General features: G+C 41.3%; 1 protein-coding gene across 1 annotated transcript in view; it reads left to right on the top strand.

The window, feature by feature from the left end:
• The window catches only part of ADAM12 (ADAM metallopeptidase domain 12), a 171803-nt gene that overhangs the window by 114356 nt on the left and 43709 nt on the right, over nucleotides 1–13738 (top strand). The window contains exons 7-11 of the mRNA XM_065843291.2: nucleotides 3530–3595; nucleotides 4223–4294; nucleotides 6210–6379; nucleotides 7565–7649; nucleotides 12714–12862. Coding sequence (XP_065699363.1) covers nucleotides 3530–3595; nucleotides 4223–4294; nucleotides 6210–6379; nucleotides 7565–7649; nucleotides 12714–12862 — 542 coding nt within the window. The remainder of the gene's footprint in view (nucleotides 1–3529; nucleotides 3596–4222; nucleotides 4295–6209; nucleotides 6380–7564; nucleotides 7650–12713; nucleotides 12863–13738) is intronic.

The following is a 13738-nucleotide window of genomic DNA, read 5'->3' as shown; positions in this document are numbered from 1 at the left end:
GCATCAAGTTAATTGTTAAGGAAAGCAACCTGAATGGCATCCCTAGATATTATTTATGTAGTGGAATTAAACTGTTTGGCGTTTTAGGAATGTTAAATATTACATATAATGCATTAGCCTTTACATATACCATCTTCTGGATGTAGGTTGAAAACATTGGAAAAGTGCTTTTCGTTGCCCCAAAATCTTGGTGACTTTTGGCTGAATTTCACTGAGAGAATGAATGTAACACTAGGCAACCAAAATAAAATGTGTGCATACAACTGGCTGATAGAATCAAAGCAGTTTTATTATGACCCTCATGGTTCTCACATTTTGTTAATGGCTTCAACTACATGCCAGAATTCACCTTAAATACCTGAAAAAATAATTTGCTGTGGTTCGGTGGACATAATTATAAAAACTGTCAACAGTCACATCATATGGATAGGTACTGTATATATAATGAGTATGTTGGATGCGCTTCTTGGGTATGAATTTTGAAAATTGTCAAATGTAACGTGTGGAGTGAGTTTTCACATTTTAGTGTTGTCATCAGTAAGTAGATGTCAGCACATACTGAATGAAGATGGCCTGTAAAACATGGAGATCTAAAGCTGCTCCAGGTTACACCGGGTGATTAAAGAAAGCAGAAACCCAGTCTCAGGTTTTGGGCGAGATGGAAGTTTTGGATTTCTTGGCAGGTTTGGGGGGAAGTTGTTTGTTTGTTTGTTCTTCCTGAATCTTCATTCAACTACTTATACTAAATGCTTATTGAGCAGAGCTGAAATGTGAGATCAATATGTCACCAAGTTAGACTAGCCTTTGGGTTAGATTTAAATACAGGTAAGTGATGGGACAGACAGTAGACTCAGCTTCCCAGATCCGAACACAGATTAAACAAAACGAGTCAGATAACATAGCAGATGAGTGCAGACACGTTTCGCTCCATCAGAGCTGGATCTTTATAAATATTGAGTCATTTAATAACTCAGCAGACCCTCAAATTGCAGCAGAGAGTGTTTTCCAGTTGAGCGCTATGGAGATAGGGTCCTGCAGAAAGCAAACCTGATGTGTAAGACAGCCCTACAGTATGGGGGTTTTTTTGCTGTAGCCACACAAAAGAGACATTTTGGTGATGCTGGTGGAGCATAGAGCAGGGAAGTGAGCTGTTTGGGGCAAGTGAATCATGGAGAAAGAGATAGGCTGCAGCATCACCGTGTGAATCTGAGCCGGGCCAGTTCCTACAGGCTCCAGCAGCGTGGGCCGGTGGGTTTGCAGTAGGGTCAGGTGTGGTGGAAGCAGGGGAGAAAGGCAGCGGTCAGCAGAGCAAAGCGGCTTGTCTCCTATCGTGTATATCTACCATGGCTGTGCTACTGGCTCCTCATTCTGATTCTTAAGGATTAACGCAGGCGGTGCATTGCACATGGATGCAGTTGGCTGCAGAAAGCAAGCTGAAAGAACTAATAGTTAAATACATTTTATAAATAAATATTGTATCCAAGGGACACATGTAACCTTTGGGCAAATCAGAGGAAGGGATTCCTTAAGCAAGTCAGTCACCAGAGGCTTCCATGATTATACTAATTTCTCTGAGTCCAGCTCTCTCCAGACCAAACAGCTTTACTCTTGGCAAAAATAATTGGTTTAAAGTGATGTAACACAGTTCTTCTTACATCTTTGTATACCCGGATTCTCATGTCTTATCTTTTCATTTGGAAGAAGACAAGAGGTGCCTTGGGGATACCTCTCTGATCAGGACGGCATAATAAATTTCAGATTTCTGTTAGACTTCTAGTGTCTCGAGAGATCAGTTCCATCACAGACAACACCCACGTGGTCATTTGCCTTGCGTGGCATCTCACTCATGTCTGATACATTTTGCTGTGGGGTATATAAAGCTCCGCCAGAGCACTGTAGATCCAGCTGAAGTTCAGTGAGACGTGGCAGGCCCTTTGTATCACATCTGCTGCTGTGCCAGGAGCAGCAGGAGGAGACACGCTGACTCCTTGGTGTCCTGGGTCCCAACCAGCACATCACCAGATGCTGCTGATGACCTGGGTGGCAAACAAGGTGTGGGCATGTGCACAGAGTCTGTGCACTCACCGTGTCCCCATGGTGGTGGCAGTTACCCAGGAAGGTGGTAGAGAACCCTAATATCAGGAAAAGTTGGGAGAGTATGTACCTGAGCTCATTAGCCAGGCCTCCTATGTAGTGTAATCCCATGACGTGTTTGTATCATTGACATTTAGTTCATTCATAATAGCTTTTATTGCTTTCTAAGGTCATAAATAGTGCACAAGTAGAACTTAGCAGTTTTCCATTTCTTGTAGTTTGAAGGCTATGTAACACTGTCAAATGTGAGTTTGGAAGTCACTTTCCTCTGAAGACAATGCTTTTTGTAAGACGTTCAAAGACATTAATCTGCAGATAATAAAGAGGAACACTTTAGGAAGGTGAAGAAAACTTTGTGAAATTTGGCTGGCAGGTGGTGTGCAGCACTGATTTAGCTCAGGAGATCGCACAGTTTGCCTGGGAACAGTTTGCTGTGGAAAACTTCAGTCGTGTTTTAGGTTATAGACAATTAGTTTAATTTAAGAAATCATGGTCATTAGTAGGTCATACATCTGCTTAAGCTCCTTAAGCTCTGGCATGAAGATCAGATACACTGCTGTGACCTCTTTTCCCGAACTGTCTTATTCCAGAAGCAAGGCAGGAATGATGGAATAGATGCTCAGCTGCTGTAAATCACAGAACTTTTGCAGGCATTAATAGGTCACTTAAGTTTAGGGTAGCAGAGAAGCTGTGCTGTAATTAGTTCTAATAAAAAAATGATTTTCTTCAGTGATCTTTTTGCAGGTCGATACTGTGTCTCTTCTAGACCTGCATTTAGACCTGCAGGTAGTGTGGGCAGCTGTTTCATGTAAATATACAGATAGAAAACTAAATGGATGCCTTCTGGTTTCAGAGTGTTGGTTTGCTTCCCTAGATGCTGCCAGTTGATTCTGCTTGTTTCTGCAGTTTTTGTTCTTGGGCTTTTCCTCCTACATAATTTATCAGTTGACCACTTGATCTTTTCTCTGCTTCACTCAATATCCCTTTATCTCTCATTTTTCCTAGTAGTCAGTTTGTCTCTTGTGTGAAATGTTTGCTAAAAGTCAGCTCATCATTTCTTCAAATGGGCCTTGAAAACAGCAAAAGTCTTTCTGCTGGAGCTGATATTTTCCTGTGAGGGAAGATAACTCAAACATTGCAACTACAGAAAGCTGAAAGGCTGAGGGAGACTTTGCACCGCTTTCCTGCTTGCTCTGAGCAAATCCTGAGGGGTTTTTTTTGTAAGTACCACATAGGCCATTTCTGTTGTGGTCGATAAAAGGAAAACTTCCACGAGGAGAAGGAATGAAATAAAACTTCGTATGTAGTGAACTCTTTGGTAACCTGAGATGTTGTGTATGTCCTCTTGTATTTCCTCTGTGTTGGACTGAGGGAGAGGTGATTCAAAGGGTCACTTATTGCAAACATAAAATACTATTTGCATCTTTTTTGGCAGTATAAGAGGGAGACGCTGAAGACAACAAAGTATGTGGAGCTTGTTATTGTGGCAGATAATCGCGAGGTAAGAAAATCAGAAAGTTACGGGGAAACACAGGTGGGAAACCTGCAGCTCAGTTCATCTTCCACAGTATCGCATTTCATGTGCTTCAGACTGTAATACGATGGTTTTCCAAAGTAAAGTTTCTTCCCTAATTAGGGCTAAGCAATGGAAGGCACTGTTAGGATAGGATGATGCTGGCAGTTAATTGTAAAGTTTCTTGCAATATTTCATCAGGAATTTGACTCTCAAGTGGGACTTAACTGTAGAAACATTCCAGTGAGTTGAACGGCAACCAAAGATCTAAATCTTGATTTGAGTTATTTTACTACTTCATTTTTTTTTTGTCTCCTTGGACACTGCTAGTTAGGGAGATACAATCACAAAGCAGAGCAAAAGCTAACAGGAGAGACTTTGCTTTTTCACAAAACATCAGTCCCAGAAAGATTTCTATGTGAGATTTTGGGATTTTTAAACCTTTTAGTGAGAACCAAAATCCTGTCCCACAGCCTGTGCTTGTTCTGAGCCATCAGGAATTGGCCTCAGATCGGGGATCCCCAGACATCACCCACAGTGCTGGCCCAGTAAGGTGGCTGTTGGGGGAAACGACGACATTTGTCCTGCTGGTATATTAATCCTTTACATTTGAAGTTTCAGAGACAAGGCAAGGATGTGGAAAAAATTAAGCAGAGGCTGATAGAAATTGCAAACTATGTTGATAAGGTAAGAACACGAGCATTATTTCACTTTTTCAGTTACTATGCTTTCTGAAGGACGTTGCTCTGAAATCAGTGTCTCTTTTACCAACAAATTAAGAAAGCTTCTAAAACTTTAAACTTTTGCTTTCATAAAAAGAAAAAGAGCTTGCCGCAGGGATTTACCGGTAAGCATAAGCTGTACGTTTCCAGTATTTCCATTGTTAATGGGGCAGTGTCCCCATTGTGCCCTCCCAGCGTACCCACGGTGCTCAGATCAGCACCTTTCACAACCTGTGCGCAGCTCCTTGTCCACCCACCTTTTCGAGGAGCCAACCTTGTGCTTTCCTAATACTGCAGGATTTCAGAGCAATACTTCTCCACAACCCGTAAAACCAAAAAAGTAAACGTACACCTTTCATATGCCCTTCAGCGTACTGAGCTGTGAGCTCTGCGCTGCTCTAAGCAGTTCTCGGTAATGCACGGACTGTACACAGGATGCATATATCTGTGTACATCTCCTAAGGAGATGTACAATTTAGCTCTAGGATTTTATTAACCTGGGAAGAGAATGGGGATAATCACCTATGGAACAGACCATAGAAAAAGGATTATTCAGAGGAGGAATTTGGAGAGCAAAGTCCTTTGCAGCAGCAGGTGATGGTCGAATTGTAAGGCCAACAAAAGGCCTGCGAAGATATGATCAATAATATATACGGCTAAGGAAGATCGCAGAATTAGAAATATGCAGGTCTTTAGGAAGCAGGAGTTGATGGCTGAGTGAGAGCAATAAGAAAGAGACACACACTGGATTTTTTATTGTATTTGGAGTAATTTCTTCACATAAACAATAGATGCTGAGAGTCCTCTGCAGTGCTTTTTGAGCAAATTAAAGTTTATTTCTGTTGTGCTGTATAGCCAGAAAAAATCATGTGTCCAGTAGTGAAATTATAACTGAAGGGAGTCTTAATTTAGCTGAGAACTTGCCAAGTGACACTTCAAGGGAAATAACTGAAGGAGAAGCATTCTTGATTAAAAACAAGCTGCTGTAGACACCTCCACCTCTTCTGTAATTGTCTTGCTGACTTATTGCTGGAGGACAGGTGTTTATATGTTACCTGCTCAAAATTAATTTTGCATGTTATAATATATTTCTGTTTCATACTTAATTTATGCTCAGCAAATGCCAGTGTTATCCAAATGACTGTAATGCATACAAACAAGACAAAGATCTAGTATATTCTTTATTCAGACTGTCAGCCAAATCTGAACTTGATCGATCCTTCACATTAGTCTCACACTAGAATTGTTATCTCTGCTCTGTTGATAATTCTGCTTGGGCTCCCCTCTTGTAACAGCTGTGGCATTTACTAGTGTGCTAATAGCACAGGTAGCCCGCGGTGCCAGAATCACTTGGTTTTATCTGCTATGAGCAAAGCTCAGTGGCTGAGTAGGTTTCAGTTATTATATTGAAGCACAACCATAGTTGCCGCAGTCACCTCTGCCTCTCGAATTGCACTGGTGCTAGTGAGGGACAGTCAGCTGCTGGAGCAACACGTTTGTTCACAAGTGCAGGACAAGCTGGCAGACGTTGTCCCAGTCACCTTCAAGCTGACATGTGAAGGTAGTCACAGCGTTTAATCTCAGAAGATACCAAACTTGAGTGAGCCGTGAAGAACTAGTATCATCTCTGGATGTCTTTGAGTGGCTGGAGGGTATTTAGGTCAGAACTCTTCTCTGTAAGTCATGGAAATATTTTTTCTGACACAGTTCTATCAGGGCTTAACTTTGGCCTTGGAGAAGAGACCAGTTAAGCCTCTACAATAAAGGTTTATGTGCACATTGTGCATATTGTAATCCTTATTAACATAGTAACATATTCTAATCCAGTGTGGTGTAAAATAAGTTTTAGAAACATGTTTTTATTTTTGTTTTCTCATTAGTTCTACAGGCCACTAAATATTCGAGTAGCCCTGGTGGGAGTGGAAGTGTGGAATGACATGGATAAGTGCTCTATTTCTCAAGACCCTTTCACCAGCCTGCATGAGTTTCTGGACTGGAGAAAGCTGAAACTGCTACCTCGTAAACCCCATGACAACGCACAGCTAATAAGGTAGACTTGACACTATATTTAATATCGGTTGGGATGGCAGTGATACAAGAACAGCTGTACTGGTTTCTTCCCCAGTTGCTAAGCTGCTGGGAGAAACATCTGTGCCCCTGAGGGTTTGCCTTTCCCCTCTGCAAACATCCAACACGAAAACACTTTGCAGAGCTCTTCAGCACACACTTCAGATGAATTTCCTTCCATAGCTCTGCAGTAGCCCTGTTGCTTGTAGGCCTTTCCTGAATACCACTCGTGTACAAGTGTACGTGTGTAAGAAGCTGATAAATACTATGGGCATGAATTTATGAGCAGTTTAACCTGGTCTCAGTCTAAATTGTTCCTGCAAAAGGCAGTCGTGCTCTCCCCCCAGAAGCAGAGCTGAGGCGACACTAAACCTGTTTGTTGGTAGAAAGACCTCAGTGAAATTTACAATGCAGTCTAAATCAGACAATTCATTTGTGACTTTAAATTATACACGTCTTTTGCCCTCTGCTGCTGTTGCCTGGATTAAAGTAATTGAGTAGACATTCTCAAAGTAAAAGCACTCTTAAAAAAAATAAGAGAAACATGTCTTTCTTCAGCTAGGTATCATTTTTGATCAATGAACTGTTCCTTATAGTCTACAGATAAATGTGCCTGATGTCTTAGTAAACAAAAGGAGCTCTTTACTCATTATGTAGATATTCTTACATTAGCTGTGTAAGAGTAGAATGAGCCCTTCCAAACTGTCCCTCATGAGATACTTGATTGCTCTCTATGTATAATAACACTTTGTTTGGAATGATTACATTCTTGGCCGTGTATTAAAACAAGTAGCATATAAACTTCCCACTGCATTAAAACAACCCTTCTTTGAGCTGGAGACATTATTTTTATGTTTGTATTTCTATTCCAAACTTCAGTCAGGGAAAAAAGAAAGGAAAGAAGGGTCCTATTCCAGCAGTAAACCCAAAGGACGGTGATAAAATAGATATTTCTCCTTAGCAGGGATGCCGTCATTGTCAGTTTGGCAAGTCGGCATGACTAATGTGTGCTTTTCATTGTTTTAAACCTGCACATGTCTAGAGCTGACGCACTTGAAATGGGATCTTTGTTTGAGATGGGCAGAAATACAAGGCTGAAAATAATAGGGTGGTATCTTGACATGGAATGGTGATTCAGGGACTGTTCTTCTCTTTCCCTCTCCCGCAGCGGGGTGTACTTCCAAGGGACCACCATTGGCATGGCGCCCATCATGAGCATGTGCACCGCAGAGCAGTCTGGAGGGGTCGTCATGGTAAGTGCTGAAAGCGTGGGACTCGAAACTGACCCAGGTGGTGCGACACCATCTCAGGTTTTGTAGCACTGAATTCTGTACCAGGACGTCAGCCCCTTTTGTCCCATTTTTAGTCAATGTTATCTCTATCTACATGCACATTGCTTGTAAGTGGTAGTTTCCAAAGTGAAAAAACTGCAAATATGGCATTAAAATACAACATGGCCTCTTTACAAAAATCCCCTGCTCCTAATTATAATGAAATCAGATGTTGAGGTACTATAAGGGATGAAAACCAGAAGATGTGTATGTTACACACTAGAGTATACTAGTGTTACAGGCAACAGCGGTCTATGCTGAATCTATTATTATATTGATTTTATTCTGTATTTGCAGAGTTTCCTGTGTGAGGCTTTATTTTCCATCTTAGCAACACAGTAGTTTTATTACATTGCCAGACAAGAAGAACGAACAACGGCAGCATTTACTCTACCTGAGCCTCTCTCAAGTAGCATTACCGGTAATGCTGTGGTTACCTGCTAGGTATGATGAACAGACAAGTAAACATCTTAGCCAATTTCTGGAGGTATTTCTGGAGGATTTTCTTTCAGATTTTTAAAAAATTATTTGATTTATTTCGAGCAGTGTTTTTCTGCTTTTGTAGACTCTCAGAGCTTGCAGGCCGCTAACAGGCTCAGCTGGTGACCTCAGGGCTCAACTCAGAGCATAAAGCCCTAAAAACTTCTTAGACAGTGTCTGAGTTCAACCTGCACATGCTGAAGCCTTTGTGTTTTTTACAGCTTCGTCAAGGCTTCCAGCACCTCAGGTGATGGGTGGTTCTCTCCAGCTTTGCTGAACACCTCAGATCCCTGCAGAAATGAGGCGGGAGCTCAATGTTCAGAGTTCCTGTGGTCTCGAAGCTCCCAGTCTTTCAAAGCTTCATAGGGCAAACCTGCAGCCCAGGGCACTAAGGCTTTTGCCTCAAGACATTTCATGCTGCAGGGTAATCCCGGAGATAAAGCCCCTTGAAAACTCTGCCTTCTGTCTTTAACAAGCATCCAGACTGAGTTTGGTCTACAGGTCTCCTTTGTGGTCTCTTGGACAAATAGGCAGGAAGCCAAGCTGGGGTTTGTGTGCGTTTGTGGAAGATGATGTATAGATGGTTCGGACTGGGAGGATTTACGAGGTGAGCAGGAAAGCTTAGGTATAGGAAAGAACAATCACATCATATAATTTGGAGAAAGTCGTGTCAAAATGGTAGAAAAGATAAAGGTTTCAGTCTCTTGGTAGCTTTAGAAGCTGAGTCTCTAATTGGTGTTTATTACACGTTTTCGCTGGGTACCTGGGGGATAGGTATGAAAGGGAAAGGAGGGAAAGAGGAAGAACAAGCTATAGGAATCTCCCAGTGCACTTCCAGATCTTGGCAAAGGCTTATATGAGCCAGACAGGCCCATTTTATCCATTTCACCCTCAGGCGAGCACTCGCTGCTTTGGCTTTATCTGCAGTCAGAGGTGCCCTTAATGACGGCTTTTTGTCCATTTAATTTTTAGCATAAGGTTTAAAATACACTACGGTGTATTTTACTGCAGAGTCAGTCCTCTTCACTCTGGAAACTGTCATTTTAAACAGAAGCAACAGAACATATTTCATTCTGGTAACAAGAAAACAAGAATCAGCATTTCTTAATGTTCTCTCAGGGCTCTGACAGAGGAGAGACTGATTTATATGTCCCTGCTCATGGCAGGGGGTTGGACTAGATGGTCTTTGAAGATCCCTTGCAACCCAAACTGTTCTGTGATTCTACATGTCCAGGAGAACTCCAGTGCCTGTATTTGAATCATGGGCCAAGCTGCAGCTTCACTCGAGGTGCAGATAAACTCAGGGCTTGTACAGTGTAACCATAAATGTTTTCCGGTTCTTGAAGCAGATCTTCAAAAAGGAGCCAAATCCAAAATAAGCAAACACTCACCCCCAAAACCCAAATGGGCAGCTGTCCAGCCTTCCGCCCCCAGTTAACAAAAGCGAATTCAGGTGCATACAACAAAAGTTCTTGTTTATACCAGTACCTAGAGAAGAAAGCTCTAAATTTGGAAGACAGGCAAATGAAAGAATGAGTAACTCTTAATCTGGGAGACAGTAGCGCTCCAATGTCTCAACACTGGGCAACTGAGTATCTGGCTATCCTATAATGCTGCCAGTCTCTTACCCATCCCACCCCTAACACTCAATACCAAAAAGCTCCCATGCTCTCAAAACTCATCCAAAAGAAAACAGATTGCATGAAAAATAATATTTGAATACAAAAACTGGAATCATCCTTGTATGATCTGGTTTTCCTGACCATACAATTTGAATTCCTCTATCATCCCTACTGAGAGCCTGCCCCTCTCAGCTTTTCTGTAGGGCTGGGTTTTCCAGTGATGGGTGTCACCCTGTCCCCCACTAACTGTAAGAGAAACTCAAAGTGGGGAGGGCAGGCATCTGCATCTGAGAAGGTGTCAAGAGCATAATAATTGTATTTTACTGCCATGGTTTTGTTGTGTTGTATAAAGACCAAACAAAAGAGCAAATCGTGGATCTAAACATAAAATATTGCTGTAACATGATGTAGTATTCTCACTCATGTCAAATTTCTGTCGACTTCAATGGAAAGTTAGGCTGAATGACAAGTGTGGAACTGAGCACTTGCATTTCAGTGAACTGCTTACATGAAATAAAAGGGTGTTTTAGGAACTTATTCCTACAACTGCGTGTGAAGTTCCAGGATTGGGACGTGAGCCTGTTCTAACTGTAGGTGACAATATTTTATTATTCCGATTTGGTCTGAATCTCAGTGGAATGAAGCAGAGTTCAACTGAAAGCAGCTGCATGTTTTGTGCAACAGCTTATTATGTCTTAACAGTAGATGGTTGCTTATTCAGTGGTTGTGAAACTGTTTGGTAATGACTTTTACTGCTCAAGTTAACTTTAAAAGACCCCGATGGAATAAATCAAAGTCACATTGCTATTCATTTATTTAGTCCTTGCGATACTTAGATGGTCTCAGTATCAAATGGGACGTGTCAACTGTTTGTTTTGATAACCTTCATTTATGCTGTCTTCACATAACCTCTTTCGCTGAGACATCACATTCCTGGTTTTAAAAACCCTCTCTAGAAACTGATAAAATTGCATTCCAAGCGGATCAGAGCAAGTAATGAGAACCGCATGGGCTGTAATAATTGTTTGCCTATTCAAGACACAAATTACGCTTCGGAATGTAGCGCTCCAGTTTTGGAGTGGACTGTGTGAATTGTGGGTTTATTTTGACTTGCCAGCTTTAGAGGGTTTCACATAAGCGTAGCCTCTGTTCAGTAAGAGACACTGAACAAATGAAGAGATCTCAGCTCAGTTTGTTGTCCATGGAGGTAGCTCAGACCTTGGGGGAGTTTCTGTCCTGATCACATAGCCCTGGTTTCAAGGCATCATTCCGCTGTGCTGTTGGTAAATTACATGGAGTTTTAGCATTGTTTTATTCATCTTCACTCCTGGATTCTTTTCCAGTCGAGTGAGAGGTTGTGCTCTTTTTAGGACATCAGGTTCCATCATGTAGAATTCTCAAAATATTTCATAAATTACTATGAGTACAGAGGTAAATGAGTCTGTATGTGACGAGTGTCTACGTAAGACATCTCCGTATGTAGGCATGGTACAGGAGTTTATATTTTCTTGATTATTACAGATTCTTTTGCCGCATAGGTTTACTTTGTTATTTCTTTTACTAGGACAGGTTGTACAGCTTCTTTCAGCAAACAGGCATCTTAGAATACAACTGCACACAAACTGTTAGATTAGCCACGAGATTTTTATATTAAAAGTTAAACATTCAGGAAAAACTAAAAAGATAAAATTCTTCTGAGTTTATTCCAAATGCAGAAGTAGTTTCTTGTTTTCAGAATGACCGTATTCTCTTGTTTATTTTGTTTTCTGAGAAGTGATTTACTAAAAATATTAGCACAGATGAATAGAAGAAGAACCTCTTGAATGTACCCCAGGTCGTATATTAAGGGCTTCATTAATATGTAGCTAATATTTTGAACAGTTTTACCTTTCACTTCGTTTTAGTCTGAAGGTTGGCTTAGATGATACCAAAAGAGTTATTTAAACTGAATATATTCATACATGCTTTTAAAGCAGGCAGCTGTACATAGTAATTCCATTTACTGACTGATAAATAGTGGATCATGCATTTATATTACATGTTTATGCCTTTAGGGGAAGCTTTCAGATGAGTACAGCGGATTTTTCCCTCAAGGAGAATGATCAACGTGGAAAGGTCTCTTACTTGTGGTTAAGCCAAAACATCAGTCTGATCACCAACCTGTAATCAGACCATGCAGTGAATTTCTCATAAATAACTGTGCTGAAAATCAGTATTTCAACATGGATTAATGTTAATATTTCAATTTTGACACTGCAACATTGAAGAATATTCATAGGTGTTAACAAGAGGCCATCTAAGATCTCGATTTACCTTATCCTTTCATTTTAAAAAGGAGATTTTCAAAGGTACTTGGTTTTCCTTGCAAGGCTTGTGAAATCTTGGACTTTCTGATATTAAAGAAACAGTCTGAAGTATATTAAACAGACCAAGTGAAGTTTCTTGCTGCTTATGTAATTTACCTCCTGCCATGAAGGATCTTCTCACTTTCCCCTCATCACACTCGTCCTCACCCATAAATGGTTGCTCTTTCCAACGCTCCACAGCTGGGTGACTCTTCTGCCGTGTCTTGGGATTTTGGGGGTTTTATTGAGCAGGGGAATTTTAAGCCCTAAATAAAGAGATGGCCCAGATGTTCAAAACTGTCCAGTGGTCTCAAATGCCTGATGGACTGGGGGAAACTGGGTGGCCTGCCCTGAAATTCCCAGTCGACACTTGGTATACGGTGGATGAGTTTAAAAGTTTGTCCATTTGACAACAATCTAATGCAGCTGGTAAGTTTATCAAACATTTCAAAGGACAGACAGTAGAACCTCAGAGCGGGGAGTGTGTATTTTGAATTGCTTTTATATGTTGACTTCACTGGTGTGTTGTTGTGTTGTAGGATCACTCAGAAAACCCTCTGGGTGCAGCGGTCACCCTGGCTCATGAACTGGGTCACAATTTCGGAATGAATCACGACACATTGGAGAGGGGCTGTAACTGCAAAGCGTCTACCGACAAAGGGGGCTGCATCATGAACCCTTCTACTGGGTAAGTGCAAGGGTAAGCACTGGCAAGTTAGTTAGAATGGAAAAGTTTTAGTTTTGTTTTGCGTCTCAGGAACATTCAAGGGCAAAAAAGAAAGCCTTTTCAACACCTGTCAAATCTTTCTGCAGTTATCCCCCTCAAGCTGAAACAATTAAAGTTGTTACCAGAGCACAAACATGTACCGTTGTACCTTTGTATTTCTGTTACCAGTGCGAGAGACAAAATGCCATAAGCAACAGGAAAATTAAAAAAACCTTGCAAGTGTTGAATCAGAATTTCACCTCCTCCCATCTTGCCAACCGAGTATCATAGTCATAAATAGGAAATGAGCAGCATCCCAAGGCCGAGACTAAGAAGAATGTGAAGCAAACAAAGTAATGCAGGAAATATATTATTACTAGACGCTCTGTAAAGCCTTTGTCTTATGCAGAGAAGGTTTTTAGTTTTGCACAAATGTTTGTGTTTCCCCCCTAGTTATAAGCGTGGTGCAGTATTTGCATGTGAGCAACTTAAAGCTGTAAAGTCGTTGAGGTCAGGACTGTTCAGTGCCTGGAGGAAGATCTTCCAAGAAAAGGCTCAAGAGACTGTGGGAATTAAAGCCGGTGAGCCCTTGGTCATCTCTGCTGATGATAAGGGTGCTATGTGAAGAGAAGCACAGTGTTTTTGTAGACAGAGCACAGGCACCATGACCAGAGGAACTCATTACAGATTACTTCTCTGTATTTTAAAGTTTTACTAGAAACGTGTGATATAATGAATGAGTTCTCCATGTCCACATTCAGACAAGAACTGATAGGATTACACTGAAGTAAGAGCAGTAGATTTACCAAAGCTTTCTGATGGTAAATTGATGTGCTGGAGTGGACTGCCTGCAGAAAT

This window comes from Patagioenas fasciata, chromosome 8 (genome assembly GCF_037038585.1).
Source record: "Patagioenas fasciata isolate bPatFas1 chromosome 8, bPatFas1.hap1, whole genome shotgun sequence".
Classification (NCBI taxonomy): Eukaryota; Metazoa; Chordata; class Aves; order Columbiformes; family Columbidae; genus Patagioenas; species Patagioenas fasciata.
Note: the sequence above shows the minus strand (reverse complement) of the source record. Positions and strands in the feature narration are given on the sequence as shown.